Here is a 26,955-nt window from a genome sequence, read left to right on the forward strand (position 1 = left end):
CGGCCTAGAGGAACAATGTACTATATAGCTATGTAGCTATCTTCAGCAGTTAAAGATTAAGTTAAGATTTAGTTCAAGATTAAGTTAGATTTAGGATTGCAATATATTTGCAGACTAAAGAAAAAATATCCCTGAAAAACTTATTTATATAAATAATTAGTATGTGATGCAAAGTGTATTTTGTAACAGAATTATAAGTTGAATTTCTAGTTCAAATGTCATGTTGTTGTTGTTGTTGTTTTTTTTTACTTTGGTTAATGGTCCTCCACATTAACCAAAATTACTCTCTCTCTCTCTCTCTCTCTGAGTCTCTATCTGTCTATATATATTTATATATATATAAGTAATCAATTTTGTCTGTCTGTTGCATGCATCACGTAAAAACAACTGAACAAATTTTAAGGGGGTTTTCAGATGTGTATTTGGCCGAGCTTAAAATAACATATAGGCTTCGTTTCGTCGCAATCGGCCCACGGAAGGAGAAGATATGCTACAGTACTTTAAAATTTACATTACATTTAAAATTTACACTCTTACATCATAAATGAATTAATTTAATAAATAATAGCCGTGAAAAAAAAAATCATCAATCTCAAAATTCATCTGCCGCTGTACATTTTTTTGTACGGGCTTATGAGTGTGCAATCGAAATCTACTTAATAAATGCGATCCCACACATTCTGCGCAAAAAATTTTTAGTTCATTCCAAAATTCAACAGATGGCGTTCAAACACGCTTATGAGTGTGCAATTAAATTCTGTAAATAGATTGACATGTTGCCAGCTTAACATTAATGTTTTAGGCTCAATTTTATTTATAACTTCTTGTAATTGACACTTAGCTACAGTAGGTTTTTAGTCATCTACACAACAATTAACGATTAAGTTCGTTACATAAGTCATCGGCCACAATAAAAAGCCTAGCTTGCTTAAATATGTAGGATATAAAATGTTTATGATTATATAAATGGTATATTGAATTTATATTTTTTTGTATTTAACCTTTGATAAAACAAATATGGAAATACAAAAACTTGATTAGTCTCTTTTTTATGCTTATAAAGTTTTAAGAACAGAATAATGAAGGGTAAAGGAGCAAACAAGGCAAGGTAGAGTCCATGTCGACTTACGCTTCTCTAGGCCCTCCCTGGGAGAGATCAAACACCTGCCGAGGATTCAGACTCCACATGAACATCTGCAGCAACTTGTTACCCTAAAGGGAGGACAGTAAAAGTGAGAGGAAGAATAATATAAATACAGCATTAATTTCCCCTCCCTCATTCACATGTGAAGAGTAAATGATCTTCCCACCTGATTCCCCCCACTTTTGGGGTTAACGAACACCAGCACAGGCTTCATTAATGGAGAAGGCACAGGCTTCAGCATAAATGGGCGCCATTTTGCCTCCTTCATAAAAAAGAGTGTTATTTAGAAAACTCACGTACCTCTACACACACAGTTGCAGTAAGCTGTTTGAACAGATGTCTCAGAGTAGGAGTTAGGGGAAGGGAAACATAAAGGAAGAAGAGATCTAATTTAAAAGGCACTAATTGCATCACCATTTTATGTCCCACCTTTAATTTAAGACTAAATAGAAACCTTGCTTTTTTGATATAAAGTGTCTGTCTGTGTCCAGAGATGTCAGCGCATTGAGAGTCGTAGTAGCTACTCACATCTGTGCCCTTTTTGCTGGTTCTTCGTTTGAAAGAGGTCCGTTTTTTCCTCCGAGTGGAGTTTTTGAATGAGCTCTGAGAGACAGGAAAAGAGATGGGACTCATGTCTAATAGCGCGTTCAGAGATACAAGCTAGAGCTAAACCTAGCAGTACTGAGCGAGGACATGAGTGACCTTTGGAGCTAAATAAGGAAACATGATCAGATTCATTAGCTAAACGCACTGTTTTTCCCTGGAAGAGGTGTTCTATGAAATGGCTGTTCCCTGTAAATTACATCATGACCCTTGCCATACATGGTAAATCCAGAATAAGCTTTCTTCTCCATAAAAAAAACCCCAAAAAACAGCACCTCCTAAAATTTAAAAAGTCTTTACCGTACATGTAAAATATCAGAAAAATGTTTGGTGTTCATTTTGAAAGAATTATTTTGCTTGAGTATTAAAGGCTTCCCTTCTATTAACCCCTGAATTGCACATCCTCACACAGCCAATCATGGGTCCAAGCATGGGCACTCAAAGGCTGTAAAGATTCAATTTACAAACTGAAATGGTACCAAATCCAACAAGTGCTAGGATTTCATAAAAGCTGCAATCACACTGCAAGTAAAAGTGATTCAGTTCCGTAGGATGTGCTTTTTCCTTATTTGTTACAATACATTTTGTTTTCTTTTCTCTCCTTTGAAACCTGAGCATGAATTATGATATAAAGCTGAAATGTAGCAATCTGATCCCAGCCTGAACAGTCTGATGTAAATTCATGCAACGTTTAAGGCAATTCAGCATCCAGGGTTTATTCTTTATCAGAAGGATGTTTGTGTATACTGCTCTGTTTATCTGGGAAGATTCTCAGTCATCAAGGTAAGTATATCTGGGAGTTGAGTCATGTCGGGTGGACTTCTACCTTGTTAGGTGAAAACATTTCACTACTCATCCAAGTAGCTTCTTCAGACATAAGACTTTACTTGGATGAACATGAAACATTTCTACCTAACAAGTAAGACATGACTCCATGACCTACAGGGGAGAAATATAAAGTTTTTCTATTTTAATTTTGACTTGCAGTGTGAACATAGCCATGAGGGTGTGAGATCAATTCTTTGTTTGATCAATTCTTCAGGCTTAAATGAAACATAAAATTCATGTTAAAGCAAGGTAAAAGCAACAAACCTTTTTAAACAGGTAGCATGTAATGGTAAAGACTGTGTACAATACATACAGTATAAACCCTGATCATTTTGTTATATCGAAGGGCAGCACATAGACAACATATTGCACAACACAAGATCATGCGGCCAAGCTCTGAACGTATCTTAGTGTCAATCTCAAGGCTTTATTATCTGCAAGTGCATCAGTACATTTTCTATAAATACACCAATCAGTCATAACATCAAAACACAAATATTAGGCTCAATTTTGTGAAGGTTTCCCTTGTGCCATCTGGGTGACTCTGGCCCCTGGATGCATGACTCTGCAGGACGTTTGGGCACCAGGCACCAGGAGATATTCCTTAGATTCTGTGGGCTGCGGGTTGAGACCTCCTGTTTGTCTGGCCCGCCATATGCATGCTCAGCCTGCTTAAGATCTGGAGAATTTGGAGGCCTGATGAGCTCCTTTTTATCATTATCAGCAGTGACTTTTTTCAGAACTGAAATTTTTTGTGCTACACTGGCTTTTCTGCGGGATCAGACTGTATGGTCTAGCCTTTCGTCCCCACAGGCATAAATGAGCCCTGGGTGCCCATGATCCTTTTACCAGTTTACTGGTATATAATTGGTAATTAATGTTATTCAATTCGCCTGGCAGTGCTGTTAGTGCTATGGCTGATCTGTGGACATGTCTTAAAAACAGAGCACTTCTCTCCGCCTTAAAACAAACAATGCCGTCTAACTCAGTTATTTAAGACCTACTTTACCTGTGGCTTCCTGACTTTAATAATCCAAGAGGGTGGTACGATGACACCGGCGTGTGCGCCCAGAGAGCAAGGTTCCTCGATCTGTTGCAGCATGAAACACGTGACCTTGTTGTGGAACTGAGAACGAGAGCATCAGACACAGGAGTCAGCACCTGGTACACACGTGAGCCTCGGAGGCTGTAACAGTGTCACCTTCCACCTCAAACAACACTCACTGCCTGTTTGCACCACGAGCAGCTGATGGCAATAATCTCCTTACTGTGGAAGAACTTCTGCTGGAAACTCTGCAGATAAAACAGAAAATGAAGAAATTTATATTTCAGGTTTTAGTCATTTTTATTAACCATTCTGAAGGCAGAATACAAAAGAGATACTTTGACCAACATGGCTGATGCCCAACCATGGAGCTTGGTAGAAAACAAGCAAGATGACTAGATAACAAACATGTGCTCAGTTGGAGGCAGAGTGTTAAAGTTTTTTGTGTCTCGTATGTGTGTCCTCTCTCCACTTCTAATCTTCATTAAGAATCAGTTATTATACAACAGCTATCCACTGTGAAGACTAGGGATGGAAATCACCGGTCACTCCCGGTACAATATTATCATGCTACCCAGGTGCCGATTTTGATTACACAGTTTGATTACAATTGTGATTCTATAAGTATCACTATTTCATACATAGAAATATGTCGATAGTAGATTTTTCCAGATTTTGTTACAATTTCAAAAGTTTAATGGTTAATTATCTTAAGTTCAGCCTTTATTCGTCACACACATTACTGCACAGTGAAATTCTTTATTCTTCGCATATCCCAGCTTCTTGTTAGTAGGCGGGGATCAGAGCGCAGGGTCAGCCATTTTTTTAAGACGCCCCTGGAGCGGACAGGGCCCACCCTTCCGATCAGTAACTCAGAGCCTTAACACACTGAGTCACCACTGCCCTAATGTAGCCCGTAATTTATAACATTAGTTTTCCACCAACCAAGGGCGGCATACAAAATAAATTTTAATACAAGAGTTTAACCTTTAACTGAACATGTACATCCGTCAAACACAAAATTTCTATCCATTTAAAGTCTAAACAAACTTCACTCCTACCACAGCAGATGAAAATGCGTAAATAGTTCAAAGTGCATCACCTGTAGGATTATAAAGAAACGTTTTACCGCCTAAAATGCCACCAACGTGTACAACTACTAACGTGGGCAGGCAAGGCTTCTAACGCTTCACGACCAATCAAATTGAAAAACAGTCAATTTTGGTCACTGGCCAATCGACCGAATCATCTCTATTATAAATGAAAAATACATTTCATATTTCATAACTAAAGAGATTTTTTCTCCCCATCTGTAGTGGAGACTGAAAGCTAACATCCTCCAGTATACCTGAAGCCAGCCATTGCGCATTTTCATAGTATTGTCCATGCAGCAAAACATACTCCAAGAAAACCAATCTCTTTTAGCACCAAAGATTAGCTAGTGCTGCTGTAAGAAGAAGAAGGCCCTTATTTTTCCCCCATTCCGGAAGCCACAATAAATTAATAATTTGTACAATATAATTAAAACCATGAACAGTAAGGTATGCTGTTCATGATACTAGTGGATTCAACGTTAATTGTGCTAAAAATATTTACTGACATTGTAGAGTCAATGATGCAACGCACCTTGCCACACTGACGACATTTTCCCTCTTGTCGTCGTCGATGGACCCAGTGATGTCTCAAAACGTTCTGTTTTTTTCCAAATACACAGAAACAAATGAGTCTGTTTGCACACTGTATGGTATATACTTCTGTACATATACAAGGGGTGTTCAGGTCAAAACAGGACTTCTGATTGTGCAGGATAACAGAGTTATTAGAGTTTATTATAACTACCTTTATTCTCTATATAATCCCCTGCTTCACTAACGCACTTATCCCAGTGTTTCACTAGTGGTTGGATACCAGCAATGTAGAAATTTTTCTCAGTATGCTGGAGCCATCAAACTGCCTGCCTCATGCTTGAAACTCTGGCCTCCCAGGAGCTCCTTTAATGGCATTGAACATCTGTAAATGTCTTGAAGCAACGTCAAGACAGTACGGGGATGTACAAGTGGTGTTCATAAGTGTGTAAATGTTCCCAAGTGTGTAAATGTTCCCAATGTTCCAAGACAGATGCACCTCTTCTGCAAGTCACCAACAAATTCATCCCTCCATTATCAATGATCAGATGTTCCACTCCCACTCACAGGAACAACTGCAGTGGGCTCAGAGCCACCTTAGATGAGACGTATGGCATTTTTTAAAAAGTCTGTAACATTTAAAGATTTTATTGTAGTTCATAGTCTCATCACTGTGCCTTCAGTAAATGCCAATCGGATTTACGCCTTCATCCACAAGAAATTTTATTACAAGTCCTATTTTGACTTGAACGCCCCTCGTTCGTACGTTTTCATTCAGCTACATAAAAATTTAAACATACATCACGGATGCTTCGAGAGTTTCCTTCCCTAAACGTAGGCTTACAGCGAAAATTGATCTGCAGGCATAAAAAGAAGAGGAGAGGATTAGGAGCCTTTATATTTAAGATTACTGGCAGTAAATTTGGACACAATTCCACTGTTATTTTTTCTGCATGGACTGTACTGTAGATTGTGAGTAAAATGACTGCCACTGATATAAAGTAGGTGATCATATGCCTACCTTGTCCAGCTGCTCGATGCATGCCGTGTGAACGACGATCTTACACGCTGCACATTTTTTCCGGGGAGCGGACTTCTTAACAGAACCAAACAGCACATGACACATTGCAATGGGAAAAACACATGAACTTACATTTACTTACAATTTTTAATTAATCCTCATCCCAGGGTAAGACTGTGCACTAGATAGGCAACAGTTTAATGTACCAGCCGATTTGGAAAGCTGACTAGACTGAGTACATTATATTATACCATAGAGTTTATATACAGTATGTATCACCTGCAGAACATCTCTTTCACATCTTTTCACTATGCTTCTGTTTATCTCATAGTTGCAGAAATGTAAATTGTGCTTACTATACATTTACATACTTACAGGTTACAGGATCTTCTTTAGGACAAATGGGGTAATTACTGTAGTGTGAAAAGTGAAAGTAAAAAAAAAGACTAATAAAAAGTGAGTGGCTGAGAACTGAAACAAGTGTTAACAGTAAAATTATTTTAGAAAATAAATAAGACTATAAAAGACGAGACAGCTACAAGCTAGTGTCTTGTCGAGACTGGTAATTAATTTATATTTATTTAAAAACAAGAAGATAAATTTCATGATTTTGTACATTCCCCTCAATTTTAATCATTTTATGCTTTTTTTAAATAGCACTGAATAAATCAAGAATTAATTGACTTGATCATTTTTATCCTGTAACTAGTATGTGTTTTAAGCTCATGTAAAAAAAAAAATGAGCCTAGTCCTTTTACTCAGCTCGAACAGCTACAGACTTATTTGTGTCTTTAAAACATCTTGGACAAACTTACTTGTAAAGGGTAACTTGTTTTTTTCAGCTCATTTCTTAAACAGTTTTTTAATGATGGAGGCAGAATGCAGTGTTGGTTTCATTGCAGGTCTATAATTAGAGTATCATCAACACATAATCTGACACGAAGAACACAGTATCACATGTACTGTATGTTATAGAGTAGAATTTATTGGGATGGCTTTGTACAGTGTGACACGTCGTAATATGTAAAAGAGCACTGGAACTGCACAGGGTATAAGCGGCTCGACAGAATAAAAATCTTGCTTCTCAAGCACAGTTTGTCTCGCTGCATTTATGCATTCATCTGTAATGATTTTTGTATTATAAACACTGTTTTTTCCTACCTGCAGCTTGCAATAAAAAGCTTGTTTTGAGGCAAAGGATTTGCCAACTTGCCTGGAGAGGTAATCAAAGCGTTCTTTAACACCTCGGAGTGCCGCGCTCAATGCAAACAAAAGTCTTGACTGAGAGCGGGTGCAGATTCACCTGACTGTCTTTATCCTCCTTAGACTAATAGCAATCTCTGGCTTTCAGCACACACGTCTGTGTATTACCTCATGAAAAAAAGTGTCACTGCACAAGCACTCTAATGACACGTTTATTCATCTCCGGCTCTCACTAGTCTGACTCCACGCTACAGTTAATGTTATTACTCAGAAATGATTTCCCCTGGCTGTTTATTCCAAATGAAGGCAAATAAACAGTAAGTCTAAACTTTTCTTGCTACTCATTAGGCAAATCCTGCATATCCACTATTGACCAAATGGGTGTTGTTTTGTATTTATCTCTTTATGCACAGTAGTCTCATGTACTCACTGCAATCTTCACTATGCACGTCTCCTCGCCCAGGTAACACATCTCTCCAGAGCAGTTAGTTTCCAGCCACAGGTGCTCCCCGTTTACTGCATTCTCCTAAACACACACACATAGGGAAACATCAACTGTACAGGTTACACACACTTCATGGCACATCCAACATCTTGTACAGAAAGACAAACCCTGTACAGGTCATACACACTCCTACATAAAAAATGTTCTTGCTCTTGAGCGGTGCAACTGTACACCAACCGGGTTTCAACCTATCGCTCCGCTCTCTCATTTCCGTCGTCTCCTGTTAAACAGCGACGCGCTAGCCAATCACTGTCATCTTTCTGCTCATCTACAAGTGCACAAAGAATATCAAATGGCCAGAAAAAGCTTCAGGATGTTGAGGGCTACAGTCTGCTCTGTGAATCTACATTCTGTGCTAAACATTAAGAATAAAAAAAACCTTCACTTCCAAAAAATAATAATAATAAAATAGCTATAGGGCATTTAGGGCTTAACACATACTTGGAAAACTATTTCCTTCTATTGGCCAAGAATATGACAAGAGTAGAAAGTAAACAAATCTTATTAGATAACTGCACACATGACTGGATAACATTTTGGGTATCACATCCAGTGATTATTTTTTCTTCCAAATATATCTTAGCCACATGTAGTTTCTGCAGCTTTCCAAGTTGTTGAGTCCTTTGGCTCAGTCTGCACCTCACAGCTCAGTTTAGCATATCTCATCTAGAACAAAATTCCTCCCACAATCCAAAATAAACATGATTAGCTGACTTTCTGCAAATGGGTCACTTTCACGCTGCAATCGACTATGGTTTAGTGCTTGCAGTGTTGATCAAACCCACTCTTCATGTGAAAGTAGGTGCCTACTGGCCACCTTTAATAAACATACTTGACTCTATTAAGGTCGACGTCGTGAAACTAGGTATTGCTTCATTCCAACCAGGTAGCGGACCCTAGGCTGTGAAGTTGTAGATATCGTATATTAATATTTACCATCTTTCACCAACTTCTCTCATGTTTAAAAGATATACCCTGTATTTTTTATTCTATGTTTTCTGTGTAATTTAAAAGCTCATCTGATCGTAGCTGAACTCAGTATTAGGCAAATACAACCTTAGATGAACAACGACATATACTGTAGCTTTGTTCACTCTGCCATTATTTATTTAACTAAAATAAAGTATGACTTCTTCATAGTACTTGCCCCATTTTGGTCCATTCTTCTTTCAAATATCGCTTTAGTATATTGAGGTTTTGGGGCATTTCAAAATATATTTTATTTAAATAAACTTACATTTATAATGGAGCTGCACTTCTCACTTTTCAAACAAACCATATTTTTTCAGTCTTCTTCTAATTGTGCTGTCGTGGACTTAAACACTCTACATGCTCAGTGAGGCCTGTCGGTCTGAGATGTAGCTCTTGGGTTGTTTTGTATTTCTCTCTCAGTCTTGAATGGTTTCCACTTGTGAATAATCTTTATCACTGTTGAATAATGAACTCCAAATTGTTTGAAATGCTTGTAAACCCGTTCCAGATTGAGGTGCAGCAATAGTTCCTTCTCTAAGACCATTGCTTATGTCTTTTTATTTTGGTAATATGTGAACGGCTTCAGCCCAGCAAACTACTAAAACGTCTGCTTTTATAGAGATCTACACAGCTGCTGATGATAAATTAATTATGGGCTGAACTTAGATTTTAGATGCCTCTTAGATCCTATTTAAGCAGTAGGGGTTACTTAGTACTTCCACATTGTTTAAATTTTTTTTGGCTTCATTTTTGTTAAACAAATAATTGCATTGTTAAAAAAAAGTTATATTTTGTTGTTGGTCTGAGGTTTTAGTTGCCTAATACTGAAACCTGCTATGACCAGATGATTTTTATCGTGTTTTTACACAAAAACACATAAAATGAAAAGGAGGGGGTGCTAACTTTGGAGCGGATGCTGACTGTATTGAGTACACCACAAAAATAATATCTTATTTTAAACAACCACTCAATCACATGGAGAACTTATTGTTTCCATTATTTGAAAAGCGTAACTGCTAACGGTGGCTTAATGGTTAGCACTGTTGCTTTGCGCCTCCAGGGTCCGAGTTCGATTCCCGGCCAGGTTCGATTTCCGCCTCTGTGTGCATGGAGTTTACATGTTCTCCCTGTAATTGATTGTTTTTTATGGGGACTCTGGTTCACTCTCACAATCCAAACACATTAAGATTAGGCATTATATCTGGGTAAAAAAACATGTCCTGCAAACAAAACGTGTTTTTTTTTTTTACAAGAGCATTAACTCCTATTTATAACTGTACTACAATAGTAATCTCCTGACTCATTGGCTGATTATTGTAATACCAATTGCGAATTTTCTATTGCTTTAATCGTGTACATTTATTTAAAAACTTGAGTTGTTCATGCTGTTGTCATGACAATGAAAGTATACAGTATTTCCATATTGACACCATGTTCATGGCTCCAGACTAGCACATTTTTTGATGCTGGAACGAAACCAATTTTACATTACAAAACTGGCATTCTTCCAGTGAAATGAAAATTGTGGAGACGTTTCACTTTGGGCTATTCTGAACACGGCAGCTTGCTGGTGGAAACAATCTACTTGATAACTAGATGACAAATGCAAGATTTATCCGATAAAATCGGTCTCTTTTTACATAATCTGTTTCTTTTGTTCACTGCAGCACAAGCAGGAGAAACTCACGTCAGCCTGAGTGTTACAGCCGAAGGTACAGTAACGGCTGAATATGCATACGATTAGCATGATCTCTCACACACACAGGAACATCACCAACAAGTACTCTACCAGTCAAAAGTTTGGACACACCTCCTCCTTCAGTGGGTTTTCTTTATTTTTTATTATTTTTATCACTGTACATTATTACTAACAACATCTAAACATGGAGAGTATGGAGTGATGTTTACAGGAGTAAACAATTAAGAATATGATTAATATTTAAAAATGATCCGCAGTAGCTGTATTTAGCATTGATGACAGTTTGGTGCACTGATGGCATTCTCTCATCAGATTCACAATGTGTGTCAAGAGTTAATTTCTGCTTTAGACCATCAGTTGTCTAATGCACAGGAAGGGTGAGTACAGAGATCAATAGCTCTATTAGTGTTACTACAACTACTGTACAAATCCATATTATGGCAAGAAACACGCAGTTAAGTACGGAGAAAAGACAGTCCATCATTACTTTAAGAATAGACTTTTATTAAAAATTATAAAAATAAAGAAAAACCATGAAGTAAGAAGTTATGTCCAAACCTTTGAGGTACTGTACATCCACACACACAGGAAAAAGCGAAAATACTTCATCTTAAACTGTAGCCATATCACACAATACAAAGTATTACACAATTGTAGCTGAAATGAAAAATTCACACTCCATTAAAAATGACAGGCACACAACACGCGCACACACACACACAACAGGAAAACACCCAGCCTTGAATTAACACCTACAGTCCTAAATTATCCTTAATGACTTTAGATGTTCATTTAATCCTGGAGATGTTGTGCCATGTACACACACAAACACAAGCAGACACACATTAAAGTTTGCTGCTGGCTCTGGTCATATTATGATGAGAAAAAGCTAAGCAGCAAGGTGCGGCTTAAGGTTTGTTGTGTTAAAGCTTTTGGTGAAGATTCCCCTACATGGTTGTGTTTTAGAAAAAACTGCATATTGCAAATTTGACATCTTTTAAAAACTTTGACTTGGACGAAGAAATGTTGATTTCGTTTTTCACGTCATCACAATAGTATTGGTTTATGTGATCAGCTAATTGAGGGACGACCGTTTACACAATCGTATAAAAATTAAATTGTCGTCCGATTTTGATTGATCGACGCATCCTTACCTGCATCCCTTCTGCTTAAATCTTCTACGTTTGTTTGTAAAACATTAAAATAACGCATGCATCCACTGGCCGTTTTATTCTTAATGCTTGCACGCCTACACAATTCTTGCAGTTATCTAATCGTCCAATCCTGTGGCAGCAAAACAATCTAGAATCATACAGCCAAGGTCGTGTTTTAGTTAATATTCACAACAACCATCAGAATCTAAAAAATACATTAAGACCAAAATGACTTTGACCGTGGCATGTTCTGTTGTGCTAGACAGATTGCTCTGAATATTTTAGAGATTCCTGACCTGAATCTTTTTTACACATAACACTCGCAGGAGTTTACAGAGAATAGCATGAAAAAACAGAATAACTTTAGTCATGTGTGAAGAAACACCTTGTTATAAGTTTAGAGGAGAGAGGTTAGAGCAGACAAGAATGCTACGGCAGTGTACAGTAACTCACATGACCTGTGTCAAAATAATGAACTTCCATAATATAAATACAGTATAGTATTTATGAACCTAAATCAATAGAAACATATATAACTATCTTATAACTAATACACATTTCTAAGGCCCCTTGTGTTACTAACACTTAAATAAAAAATGTTGCACATTTAATGTCTCAGATTTAGAGCAGAGCTATATCTGTGTGTAGTATGAGGAGGCATGAAAAACAGAGTGTGTGTGTGACTCACACTCCAGTCGATGGTGGCACGCAGCTCCTTGGCTGGTCCGTTAGTCACAGCAGGGAGAGGCTTCTGGACTGAGGCCAGGTGCTGCAGGCCTGAGCGAGATATAGCTTTCCTGCATCACACACAAGGAAGAACACACACTTTCAGCTAGGCACACTCTGAGCCGATCATACATTCTTCTTACATTTCACGCTGAATGCAAAGTGTGTTTTGTGTTAACACAGAAGACTGTCATATAAAGTATGAAACCCTTTGTGGAGCTTGTAACACAAAACATGAGATAGTTACAGAAAAAAAAAACCACAGTTAAACATAAGGGTTGGAGAAAGTGCTAAGACTTGAGATCAGATGGTATGTAATGCAAGAAGTGCTCCTGATAACACTGAGAAATGGATAACACACACACACACACACACACACACACACACACATTGTCCATCCTTGGCATCTGCCAAAGTCAGAAAGATCCACACCAATCTGCTGTCCAGTCTGTTTGCCAGGCAAACTCCCATCATTCATTGCATGTAGGAGACGCTCTGCCTCATATGGTATTAAACAGCCGACAACAGAAGAGCTGTTTCTGTTCTGGGCCCCCATGTGTGTTTGCGTGTGTGTGTGTGTGTGTTATATGAGTCAGCATCATGTTTTTAGTATTCCCGGCCTGTCTTTCTCTCATGGTTGCCGTCTCACGACCCATCATCATACCGACCTTTCTCAATTTATATTGGAAATCTCACTGTAAAAACCAATGCAGTACAGTAAGAACCAAAAGTCTGAGACCACACTGGAAAATCTATTTACAGTGCTACAAATCCTAGACTGCTTAAATAAAAAAAATACAATTAGGGCTTGTTTTTAATCCCATTTTTCCATTACTGATGCAATACCATGATATAAGGTGTTCTGTGCTAACTAGTAACCACGGCAACTCTCGGCTATGTTCTGTTGCCAGGTTGTGAGAAGATAGAGAGACAGATATGATCCTGGATAGTTTGTGTTTATAATCAGTGTTTGTGTGTTAAGTCATATTTTGGTTGATTTGAGCATGGCACATTTTCTTATATTATTCCTGGTGCAATAAGCTACACTGTGATATCAAGGTTGCTGAGATATGGCCGGTGCATTGTTGATTACAAGGTGGGCCTTGTTTACATTCTAAAACCATGTTTAGAATATTTAAATGAGGATTCCATGAAGCCGTAGCCTCATTTTGACACCAGGACTTTCCTGCTATCCCTAAAAAGAACGTTACTAGCAACAAGATTTTATAACGAAGAAAAACGCACGTTTCTCTATCACAACTAGCTTGGATTGTGTTAAAGTGCTTAGTGCTTTAAAACAAGAAGGGCAGTGGTGGCTCAGAGGGTAAAGGCACTGACTTACTGATAGGAAGGTGGGCAGTTTGATCCCCAGCTCCACCAGTTTGCCACTGGTGGAGCTGGGGCTCAAACCTTGAACGAGGCCCTTAGCCCCATCTGCTCCAGGGGCGCTGTATCATGGCTGACCCCAGGGACGGTAGGATATACAAAGAAGTAATTTCACTGTTCTGTAATGTATATGTGACAAATAAAAGCTTAACTTAACAGTGTTTGGGATTAAAACTTTCCCAATTTTGTTAAAAGATTAGACAGATATTTATCAACAGTTTTTTTTTTTTGTCAAAATTGAAAAAATGATACACTTTACCTACTGCACTCTGTTAGCCATAATGGAAAACCATCCATCCATCCATCCATCCATCCATCTATCGTCAACACTTATCTCAAGTCAGGTTGCGGGGGTAGCAGTTCCAGCAGGGAACCACAAACTTCCCTTTACCCGACCACATCAACCAACTCTGACTGAAGGGATTCCGTGGTGTTCTCAGGCCACTTTGGAGATATAATCTCTCCATCTAGTCCTCAGTTTGCACCGTGGCCTTCTCCCAGCTGGAAGTGCCAAAAACACCTCCCTAGGGACACGTCATGGTGGCATCCTCACCAGATGTCTGAACCACCTCAACTGACTTCTTTCAACACAAAGAAGCAGCAAGTTCTACTCTGAGTTTCTCACAGATGACTGAGCTTCTCATTCTCAGAAAACCCATTTCAGCCGCTTGTATTGCTTTCGGTCATGACCCAACACTCACACGTTTCAGAGATGAGGGTAGGACAAAAGATCGACGGGTAGATCCATGTATCTATGTGACTTAATACCTCACATCCATTTAAGAAATTAACTTTCTCTATAGATCTTATTGTAAAAGAATAAATAGGGTCTCTTCTAAACCAGTGCTCGCAACCAACATCAGCCCCGGTACCAAAGCTCATTACAGACTAATACAGTAAATACAAGGTCCTAAACAAACAGCTGAAATTTTATGCATCTTCCAGAAACATATAAAACTCCATTGTTATACATGTGTACTGAAGGCAGAAAGTGCTGGGGTTTAGATGTCGACATCCAGTTTCAATAAGGAAGTCTGCTCATCTCCGCGCTCATCTGAAACAGCCATCAGCTGCTCTTTGAAAACAGTTACGAATAATTGAACCACGTATGAAACAATTAAAGGAAGGACAGAGAGAAGACAAAAACACACACGGGACACACACGGGGAGGTGGGATCGACACCCGACACCCTGCTGAAATGTTCAACTGCTAGTCTAAAATTATCCGCCTCGAAGAGAACAGAGGAGAATCCAGTTACGGGCCAACACACACACACACCTTCTGCCTCAAAGTTAAAAATAGCAAAACAGGGGTTGACAGACATGCTGGAAAAATGCCACTGTGACGTCAATTAGTCATTGCACGTACATTCACACACACACACAAAAGGCTTGGTCATATGGTCAATTAGCCAATAAAACTGATTAAGTCATCATACACAATAAAAGCATTTTAGCTGACTTTCAAATTCTTTATTTTTAAAACTTTTTCTGTACAGTCAATTATATGCAGTTAATCAGATGACCTTAGAATTTACACATTAAAGCACACCTTGTATTTATACAGTAGTTGTTTGTGTACATTGAGCACCTTTCTTTTATGCCAACTCCTCCAGCGATGCCTTCAGACAGCCTGCACTCTCACAAATAAAAAATAAAGCATTTTATCATGTACAAGAATTATGTAATGCTAAGAAACCTAGGCATTCTAAACTTCAGGTGATTCGTTAAAAAAAGGCATACACTAGACAGGACTAAGTCAGTAAACCTGAAGTCCACAATTAAAGAACGTATCAAGCATTCTCTCCTTTATATAACACTTACATTTATGATAATTGGCGGACCCTCTTATCCAGAGTGGCTTTGAAGTCTCTATCAATGATACATCCTGATACGGGTTCACTAGGTCATAGACTAAGAATAATAATCAGTCTAAAATCTCTGTTTGGAAGGTAATGAGAGAGCATGGTCCAGGACATCCCTTGCAGGAAACCAGCAGCCTTCCTCCGGGCCGGAGCCCTTCCTAATACCCAAGGCAAATTCAGATTCGGACGTGCACCACATCACCTTGACCTGATCTAAAACAGATAGCTCAAGAAAAAATGACAGCGGATACTATACCATACCAAAATTGCCCATGTTTGCTTAAAATGAGAGGAATTAGCGATTTATAACTTGTCTTACATACTGCTACTACTGTCCATAACATAACAGGTACGTGAGTACTGCAAACCCATGGTTAATTAATGGCTAAGCATATTTATAACAGCTATCATAATCATGCCATGGTATCAATAATATATACAATTCCAAGAAAAATTGTGAAGTAGGGGCGCAATGGCACACTTGTGATTTCTGGGATTGTGAGTAAGTCAAGGGGCGTGTTGGAGCTTTGATTCAGAACTACCAAAAAAATCCTCATAACTTGAAATACGGTGTGTTATTATTATTAATATTATTATTATAATTATTATTATTATTATTATATTATTATGCAAAATTTGGGGCGATACAGCCTCCCAGTTCCGAATTAAAAAATTTGCACCTCGAAAAAATATAATAATGATACACTATAGACAGCTGTAGTAAATTTTTAATAGACACACACTAACACAAGCGACAAAAAGGCTATGCACTCCTGACCGAGATACCGTCCTAGGCTTATATACAGTATGTCTATACAGTATGTACACTCATCCTGACACACCACACACACATATACTATAATGTGTATATAAATACAAAAAAAATCAATATTTCTTTGTATAAAAAAAAAAAATCCTGGTTTACAATAAACTGATTGAAGGCAGTGACAGTGCTAATGTGCACATATTTGTATAGTTAATATTATAATTGCACAAACTTACACCAATTTCACAGCAATTATGGTTCACATTGAGTAAAAATTTATAGGATACAATTTTGTCCTTGTTGAGGTTTTAAAGAAACAAAAATTTTATGTAAATAATATTCATTGTGTAAATGCTTCAGCAAATGATTTATAAATAAATTTGTTCCTATCCAGCTTAATAAATGTGGCATAATGTTCCTAAATTTTCTGCATAATTTTAGCAAACGATTGCTAAAATGATTTCGATATAAGGAAACTTTTTGGGATTATCACTTGTGATATTAATGTAGAGTCAAAAGACTAGTCAAGAAATTTGTACGAAAAGGTTTCACTGTAGGTCAGAATACACAGCTCATTAGAAAAAGATATTCTATACTTTAGCCTCAGACAAGCAACCAAGTGCAAGACAGGAGGTCAAAGAGAAAGCAAGTGCAGAAAAGAGATGTCACATGGCTGCTGAGAAAGAGAGAGAGAGAGAGAGAGAGAGAGAGAGAGAAATGGAAAAAAGAAGCGATAGGGAGGACAGCAATCTAAAAAATAAAAAATAAAAAAAATTAGTTCCAGTACCATCATAGATGACACTGATCTCACTTCTCAAATGAATATTACAATCAGAATGTGCACGGGTACAACATTTCACAGCAAGCCTGTATGAAGTGAACTGCACCTTACACGACTTTGGTGCAAAAAGACACTTATTGAAGGAGACACATACCTGAATTTGAGAGAGAGAGAGAGAGATGCTAAAAGAAAGTAAATGTGTGAAGCTATGAGTTCAATTTAGAAGCTATTGTGTTTTCTCCCCCTCCACTTCCCATCATACCTTGCAGTCATGCTACCCCTTCTGGGTTACCATAGCAACAGTCCGACACAGCAGGCCCAGCGGTGTATTTAAGGCCATCTTGCTGTGAGCATGGTAATCTCTGTCCTCACGCGCATTGTCTCAGGCAATTAGGGAGCATTGCTCTGCGTGGGCCGTGAGCTCGTCCGGTTCTTTTATGTCAATTGACTGCCCACGTTCTGTAATATGATCTGATCCCTCTCATCCTCCCTCTGTAGTCTGCTCACTCAGTGGGAACTGGTCTTTTTAGGTTCTACTTTTCTTAATTTTATTATGACTTATAACTAATTTTATTACAAATGTGGCTATTTAATTCAATGTTATATGAAATAATTCCAGTTAAGGGAGTAGCTGCATAATGCCAGGAGGAAGAAAAAAAAATTGTGGATCGGACTATCTCTGGATATGTTGCTTTGATGATTTTTGGTTAATTTAGTTTTTGCTGCTTTTTGTCACAAATGGTTTACTAATGCAAAAAAAAAAAAAGAAAAGAAAAATCATGTTATGGTATAAAGCCCATGGTAGCTCCCAAATTTTACACAACAGCATTTAGACAGTCTATCAAGCATCAAGGCAGCGTTTAGACAGGCATCGAGTGAGAAAAAGTTCTAACTAGGGCCTGTGTGTTACGTACTGGATAAGTTTTAAAAAAGAAAAACAATAAAATCCCTAACATCATTAATGAATGAAATATGACATTAATCTTAATCTTTATTTAATTTTTTTACTATTTTAGGAGTGGACAGTTGCCACTGGCAGATGTCTGGATAGGGCGCATTGGCGATGTTTTAATGTATAATGTCACCTTTTATAAACTTTACATGAGTTCTATAACTCGTGAGTTCACCATCTATAAACCCTTAAACTACAGTATGAGTGCCTTGTAGATTGACAGGTTAAAATCTCAAAGCAGCGTCCGCAACACCGATCTCTGTTTCCTGCATAGTCTATTTCTTATCTATCTAGATACATTCAGCAAACTTCAGCTGCCTCACTGTAAACCACCGTGGAGGCTCAGAGCTCCAGGGATCAATTTCAGGTCCTGACTTCTGAACCACAATCATTAAAGCAGAAAGTTGACACTCAGTTACCAGAGACATTGTGTAGGACAGCACTGACTCACCACCACAGAACCTTCCTTTTACTCATTTGCACTGAGGAACCTCTCCTCTCTCACCTTTCTCACTTGTTCCAGAGATGAACGCAACAGCCATGAATGACACTGTGCAAAGTCCTGAGTGTACAAGAACCTCACCAAGGCTTCATTCCAGCATACTTGCACACACACTCCCCATCCCAGCGTGTAGGTGAGACCTGATGCCAGATACCTGAGAGCGGGGAGGTTGATGGTGGGTGTCACCGGAGCTCTGGGAGAATCTCTCAGCACCATCAGTGAAACGTCACTCACTGAAAGGCAACCCGAAGGATCGTTTCCAGCATAGTGCTGAGGCTATTTTAAGATTCATTATGCAACCCAGTTAACTTTCTTCAAGACAATCTTACCTGGTACAATGATACACATCCTAAATTAGCCTCTAATTACTGGCGGGTAGTATTGCTTAACTATGTTTAAGGGTCATTTGTCATTTTAATCTCAGCCACATACTGTAGATTTATGTGTATAGTTTGGCAAATATTTGTCAGCTAAACCCAAATTCACAGAGTTGTTATATTGAGGTATCGTTATTAAGTTAATCGAATTAGTATACATTACCTGTCAGGCTCAGATTCACTTTTATTGAAAATGATTATTCTAATTAAAGAGCTTTTAAAACTGGTAAGAAGAAAAATGTTGCGCATAAAATGACCAAGATGAGTCAATGAGTTGCAAAATCCTCAAACAAATGAGCTTATGCAGATGTTATTGCAATTATCACATAATATCTGTTCCTAAACTATTGACCTGAACTTGAATTCTTCTGGTAACAAGGCAAATGTTACCAAAAATAGTCCAAGACGGCTAATATCTTTGGCTGAGGTGATAATCACCCTCATGGCAGCCTCATTTATAATAAGCTAACCTGCAGCTTGCTGAACATTTACACATGAGCAAGGCGATATCATTTGCTTGGTTCAACAACAGAAAATGTATGACAGGGAATTTTTAACACTGCAAGAGCAGTTAGCATGGCCAGACTGACACTTGCAAGACATTGAAACATTTCACCCTGGCAGTAGACTATGGAAGTAAGTGTGACCGATAAGGCCAGAGGGAATTGTCCCTGTCCATACTGTAGCTCACTGCAGCTCATTTCTAGTGATTTCATCCAGCAACCCACAATCCAAACAAATACAACAATATCACCATCATCACTGGTTTGTTAAGTTATTATACCTCTGTTTAAGACCCTAAGTGGTTTTTTTTTTATCTGCCTTCTAAAGTGGCTCAGTGTGTTCACAGTGATGGGGTTTGCCTTTAACAGTCTGATCAGCAAAACCTCATCTTCAGGTTCTCCTCATACTACACACTTCACCACACCTCTGCCTACAGTTTCAGAATAAAACCTTTAGAAAACCCTACACCTCCCACCATTTTCGCTCACATTCTACATTTATAAAAATAATCATAGCTACATAAAAAAAAAAAAAAAAAACAGGTTTCCATTTTTGTACAAAATATTTAAATACGCACAATACTGCACTCCCACGTCCACACCAAAAGCTCAGGTATTCTAAATAATTATATAACCAGCAGAGTATTTAGTGGCTACACCAGCTGTGTTTAATATAAATAAAAATGCCCTTAAATGACTTGCATGCTGAAATGACTCAATTCCCTCAGGTACCCATCTCTCCAACCTAGAAAGACCCATCTGCCACACTATCTGTCCCATTGAGGATGTTGTTCTCCCATCTGGTTCCACAGAAGATGTTGCTCTGCCTCCCTTTTCAGCTGGAGAAGTAACTCAGCTTTCTTGAGTGACAGAGGAAGCTATTTTAGCTCAGGGCGTTTCCATAGGAATCACTCTCTCTTCTAGCTCTGCATCGGACATCACCATGCCACCAGGCTCCAATTTGGATGTTGTTCTGCTTTCCCACCTGGCTAAGGATTCCTCTGCCTTATTGCTCTTCTGAGGACATTGCTTCTCCCCACCATTGTTGCTCCGCTTTTGCGACAACGATGATGTTGCTACCTCATTATTTTTAAGAAAATGTCATTCCCCATTTGGCCTCATGGAGGATGTTGTTCCCTCTTCTGGCTTCATGAAGAACTTAACTCCTCTCTCATGTTTCCTGGTGGGGTAGCTCAGTAGTTAAGGTGTTGGACTACTGATTGGAAGGTCCCAGGTTCTAACCCCAGCACCACCAAGTTACCACTGTTGGGTCCTTAAGCAAGCCCTTAATCCTCAACTGTTCAGATGCATAATAATGTAAAAAATGTAAGTCACTCCAGATAAGGGTGTGTGCCAAATGTTATAAATGTAAATGGTGTACATTACACCTCCCTCCCCTGTTTGGATCCACCTTGGACTTTGCTCCCCCATTAGCCTTAATCTTATGTTCCACTTTAGATCTCGTGCCACTTCTGATTGGACGACATCACATCCCCTGCTGGCTACAATAGAGTACCACTACCAAAATAAATTTTGGCATAATGACCTGTATCAGCACAAACACTATCATTTTTATTTATCTACTGCATGTCAGTATTGCTCGTTGCCTGCATGTTTTTGCCTCGTGTCCATAGTCCATGTGTGTGATTCTTGTTTTCAGATGTTTTGTTTACATCTGTCTGCATTTTAAATAATACATCTGTCTAATCCGCCTAAAATCTTCGACAATGTTGTGACTAAAATCTAAGCTTTGGCACAAGCAAAGGTGGAAAAAAACATGAGATAAAAGTTCTAAAGGTAATCCGTTTACACCACGCTGCCATGGCAGTAACACACACTCTTTACATCAGTACCAGAGGCAGATGTGTAATTAGTGCTAATTCAATCAGTCTGCTTTTATCAAATGCCTGAAGAGATACACATACCTAGGCATGCTATGAATCACCACACCAGGCAACAAAGTTACACTTCAAAGCACAAAAATGTTGTGTTTTCACTCCTCTGTTTCTCAGGATGTCTGACTTAGTGCTTAGTTCTTCTGTCTGTGGTTCGGTTCCTTATGGTATTCTGGTACATCATAATGTACAGTCTATAACATCAGAAACAGTAGACCAGAACATTCTTTGGAAAATCCTGTGCTACACAAAAGTGTTTATTTTTCTTCATCAACACTGTTTTTTTTTTCTGAAATGACCTTTCAGAAACAGCAGGAGGTCCTTCTAACAAGGGGTCAGGTAATATCAGGGTGGGATACGTGGAAGTACAATTTGCCATTGGACATTTAAATAAAATAGCAGAACTTCAAATGAGTTTAGAAAAGTGAAGTTTTTGCTACAGCTTTATTTAATCATTTAGACGCATTATGCAGCGCCACATCATTTATCTGAAAGCAAGACCCAAGGTTTTTTAGCTTTTCTAAGATCTTTGTTAATCCTGAATAATTATACACCTTACCTCCTACTTTTGTCCAATTATGATAAAATTTGAGAGCCCATCTAATTTAAAAATGTAGCCTAAACTGTATAAACTGTATAAATATATTTATTTTTTATTTTATTTTATTTAACACTAAGTAGTAGAGTAACAAGGTTATTTTATTCTACATTTACAGATTGGGTGTTTCTCAACTGGTTAATCACATAAAACATATTATTGTGATGATAAATATTACCAAGGGAATAAATTACCAAGACATCAAATTTGCAAGAATTTTTTTTTTAAGCACAACCACATGAGGGGAACATCTGGCAGCTTTAACACAACAAATCTTATTCAACACTTAAGAACAACGCACTGTGAAAATCTGGAGCATGATAAGTTATCCTTAAAGGTGGCAGCAGCTAAATCTTGTAAGTTGACCCTCACTCAACCATCTATAACCCTCAAAAGGCTCCAGCTTTAATCTGCAAAAGTAAAAGACTAAAACCATTATAACAAAAATAATAACGCAGTCCGAAATGTAGAGAAGTTAACAGCTCTGGCCGAGACAGCCCTGGTTTACCCAACCGCTCCATTCATGCGGGCTGACAGTGGGCGACTATGCAGGACAGCTGTACACATTCTGTATGATTAGAGGAATAGACTGAAAAATGCAGAAATTCTAATATTTATAAAGAAATTCCTGCCCTCGCTGCTTATTAATCAGTAGCCCTGATTGGTGTGTTTATTTAAAAGTGTTTGGGGCAGTGTTGTGATTTGTTATTCACTGTCATTCATGTTTTGTTCCATGTACTGCACATTCTAACGAGTGACTATAGTAGAACAGTTTCATTTTACAAGCGTTTCGGCGTGTGTAAGAGCTAAACGCTAGTTAAGAAAAGCTTTTCAGAATAGTTTAGGAGTTTAGGATACTTTATCAGATCTTATTTTTATTTGTGGAATATTTTTTACTACTATAGAAAGTAAATACACAATAAATAAAACACTTTAAATGGCAGATTTCAATGATCCAAATGGTCCGAAGCATCCTTACTATATTAAGAAGCTTACCGCTTCACAATGCTTCCACCTCACTATGGGTAATAGAGTTATGTCCATATACTGTTTATCAGCAGCTTAAAGACATGCTACAACCAACACTCACACGTGATAAGTGTGCTTGAGGAGAGGGTGTGAGACATGCTGTCATATGCATGTCCCTATGGCCTATCACTGCAAAGTTTTAGCGGGCAGTTTGAACACATCAGTTCTGGAGGGTGACTTTTATGATCACCCCTGTTCTGACGCTTCCAAAATTGTCTTCTGTTAGAAGTGTAAGTGAGAGAGTGCCTTATATTAGTTACTGATGATGAAAAAAGCTTGGAAAGTTCTTCTTGAAGTGCTCGACACTGAGAAAGGGTTGAAAAAGTGAAAAAGTGCACTTGCTGGAAAAGAGGAAAGTTGCAGGAACTCCAGTGCTGAAGTGAAGTGCATTATTGAGATCACTCCCACACAAGCTGTCTGGAAGAGATGTGCTGCTGACATCAGCATTGAAGCAGCTGTCTCAGAGATCTTGCAGTCACCTTTCTAAAAGCATGCTGGCATTTACCTCGGCGCCAATCTACAAACTTCACTGTGTCGATGCTAGATTAAGAAAATAAGAGTGCAGCACAAGCCTGCGCTGCTCACTAAGTTGAATATGAGTCATTGTATCGGGGAAGAGATGGGCATACATGTGTATGTGGGTACAGTACAGTGTGCTGCAGTGCAGTTTCATGCTGTACATGCGGACTTCTAGCTAAAGCTTCTGGTCTAAGTTACTTACAGTAGATTAACCACCTACTTGGTCAGGGTTTAGTGCTTAAACCCTGTGATCTAACCCTGACTTTGACGATGCAGTTTACATGCAGTCTTCAGCGCTGTGATCAAGACAGGGCACTGCAGTTACATTTCCAAAGCAGCCAGAACATTACAGTATAAATGGCTTTTATTTCCTAAAACACCAAACGCTTACAGAAAAAAAAAAATTAAACCTAAAACCTATTATTCTTCTCTGTGTCACTTTCTGTAAAACCCAAGTGTCTTTTAGAGAGGGTTCCATGTAGAGGAGTAGGCTATCTAAAAAAGCCCTGCAAATTCTTTTAGTGCTTTAAAAATACTTACTATGGCCTACTGCTACCTAATGCTTGACAGAAAGTCAATGATTTTTTTCCTGAGTTTAGGTGCCTGTGGTGTTTTACAGTACATCTTCTACTTGTGTCCATGTGGGTTTTCTCTGGATTCTGAGTTTTTCTCCTGACTTTAAAAAATTGCCAGTAGGTGGGTGCATATTGCTTTGCCCAATACATGGTGTGATTCCACCTCACACACAGTGTTCCCAGGATAGACTGCAGATCCTTTGGAAAACTAAAGTTAAATGTTGTATAAGAAAGCAACTAAAAAACAGTATTTTTATTAGCGATTTTTCACCTCGCAGCAGTTTCTGTGGATGTCTTGATTCAAACAAACAGACAAACAAAAAAAAGTCTGTCTTCATTTCAGGCTGCAAAGCAATAAAATGTGATTATTTTAAAGGGGGGTGATTCTTTTCCATACCCACTGTGTGTGCGTGTGTGTGTGTGTGTGTGTGTGTGTGTGTGTGTGTGTGTGTGTGTGTATTTATAAGGATGGGAATCACCAGTCACCGGATATTATTATAAGATGTGCCGGTTCGATAAACATCATGATTTTTATAAATATCCTAATTCCGTATTACATTTTTCCCTGATGTTAAACCATTTTTTTAAAGTTTAATAATTAATTAAATGTAGCCCATTTCCTATCATATACTTTTCTTACTTAAAAACCAAGCGTAACAGTACAAACTAACTTTTAATACAAGACGTGAACATTTTACTGAGCAGCACGTATCTCCGTCGTCTGCCATAATTATCATTTCTATACAAATTTAACAGATAATAATGCAACAGTGCCATTTATTTGGCATCAAATGGCTCTAATGTCTCAAAATTCAAAGACAATGAGCGTAGTGCAGGTTGTGTGGCTGCAAGCGCATGTATGTGATATACAGTATATGAGAAAACTATGAGAAAAAAGTGTAAATCATAACTCATAACTATTATTTTTTAATAATAGTGGCCCTTATCCTCTTGTGTAATGCAGCAATAATGTGAGGCAGTTAGAAATAATGGCAAGACATTAAGTGAGTGAGAGCGGAAGGTCCTGAAATAGTCTTTAGGCAGTAATCAATAAGCCTGAGAAGCTAAACACGGGTAAGTGTTCCCACATTGTGACCTGACACAGACAGGATGTTAATCTGCAGCAGTTAATATTTATAAACTCTCAGTTTTCACATATTTATAATCCACACAATTTAAAATTAGGTTTCCTCTTTCTCCGACCACAGTATTCTGTTTTCTAATTTAATTTTTACATTCCAGATGTCAAACTCAAGGACTGTCGGCTAAATTTAAACCTAAATATTGAAACAGCCTGTCATGCATTACTAATTAATTAACTGCATATTTGTTTATTCTAAGAGTACCCCTGACAATCATACTGCAGATAAACTTTTCGTGACACATTCATGACATCATTCCATAGTAATCAATTAAAAGCAATAAACTTTTTTTATCTGTTTTGCTACCAGTATTTATGTGTGTGTGTGTCACGTGTATGTATGTGTCAATACTGGAAGAATTTATCATGTCCAGATAAGAGTTCAGACCACCACATGACCTTGCTGTATATGCAAGCATGCGTGTGTGTGTGTGTGTGTGTGTGTGTGTGTGTGTGTGTGTGTGTGTGTGTGTGTGAGGAGACTGAGTAATTTTATGTGGGATGGAGACATGTTTCTTTTTTCATTTTGCCCCTTGATGGTGTCATTGCAATCTGATATCCTCCCACTTACAATGGCAGGAAAAACATATGTGCAGACGGAACCTGCACACACAGACACACACAGACACACACACACACACATATATATATATATACTCAGCAAAAAAAGAAACGTCCTCTGACTTTCAACTGTTTTTACTTTCAGTAAACGTATTGTGTAAATATTTGTATGAACACTAAAAGAGTCAACACCATAAGACATAAACTAAAAATGTTTCACAATGTGTCCCTGAATGAAGGGAGGCTCAAAATCAAAAGTACCAGTCAGTATCTGGTGTGGCCATCAGCTGCTTGAAGTACTGCAGTGCATCTCCTCCTCATGGACTGCCTATTGCGGACAGTCTGAGCACTGATGGAGGGATTGTGTGTTCCTGGTGTGTTTCTGGTTAAATGCCTTATTTCTGTAAGCTGTTAAGGTCTTAACGACCATTCCACAGGTGCATGTTAATTAATTGATTATGGTTAATTGAACATGCATGGAAAACATTGTTTAAACCCTTTACAATGAAGATCTGTAAAGTTATTCGGATTTTTACAACATTATTGTTGAAATACACAGTCCTGAAAAAGGGACGTTTCTTTTTTTGCTGAGTGTATATATATATATGTATGTCAGCCCAAAACAATTATACATACTTCAAGTAATGAAATATAGTATGGTGTACATTACATTAATATAATATTAATAATTCTATCATAAAACTATAATATATATATTAACATATAATGTTTAGAATATTTATATAAGTTTTTTCTTTTCCTGAAGTGTGTGTATATATTCTTTTGGCTGACTATATACTGTATATACTGTAAATACACACATCCATACATCTACGAATCTCTGTAGTCCAACTAGAGACTGTGGAGGCCAATGGTGACCCTTGTATTTATTCCTATTTTGTATGACCGGGCTGGGACCATCACAGTCAAAGGGCAATTTGGAAAGGGCAATTAGCCTAATCTGCATGTTTTTGGACTGT

General features: G+C 38.1%; 1 protein-coding gene across 3 annotated transcripts in view; it reads right to left on the reverse strand.

Moving 5' to 3' along the window:
* dgki (diacylglycerol kinase, iota) overlaps positions 1 to 26,955 on the reverse strand; it is an 85,184-nt gene that overhangs the window by 31,619 nt on the left and 26,610 nt on the right. For 2 of the 3 annotated variants that reach the window (XR_008361460.1, XM_053508629.1), the window contains exons 2-11: positions 12,488 to 12,596; positions 7,900 to 7,995; positions 6,267 to 6,341; positions 6,046 to 6,102; positions 5,247 to 5,312; positions 3,800 to 3,868; positions 3,585 to 3,701; positions 1,673 to 1,747; positions 1,311 to 1,406; positions 1,130 to 1,212 (exon numbers count right to left, since the gene is read on the reverse strand). Coding sequence is in view for 2 of the 3 variants with exons in the window: in XM_053508629.1 (XP_053364604.1) it covers positions 1,130 to 1,212; positions 1,311 to 1,406; positions 1,673 to 1,747; positions 3,585 to 3,701; positions 3,800 to 3,868; positions 5,247 to 5,312; positions 6,046 to 6,102; positions 6,267 to 6,341; positions 7,900 to 7,995; positions 12,488 to 12,596 (843 nt within the window). In the remaining variant the exon portion in view is untranslated. The remainder of the gene's footprint in view (positions 1 to 1,129; positions 1,213 to 1,310; positions 1,407 to 1,672; positions 1,748 to 3,584; positions 3,702 to 3,799; positions 3,869 to 5,246; positions 5,313 to 6,045; positions 6,103 to 6,266; positions 6,342 to 7,899; positions 7,996 to 12,487; positions 12,597 to 26,955) is intronic. The other variant, XM_053508628.1, reaches the window with a different exon arrangement.

Source organism: Clarias gariepinus, chromosome 12 (genome assembly GCF_024256425.1).
Source record: "Clarias gariepinus isolate MV-2021 ecotype Netherlands chromosome 12, CGAR_prim_01v2, whole genome shotgun sequence".
Taxonomy (NCBI): domain Eukaryota; kingdom Metazoa; phylum Chordata; class Actinopteri; order Siluriformes; family Clariidae; genus Clarias; species Clarias gariepinus.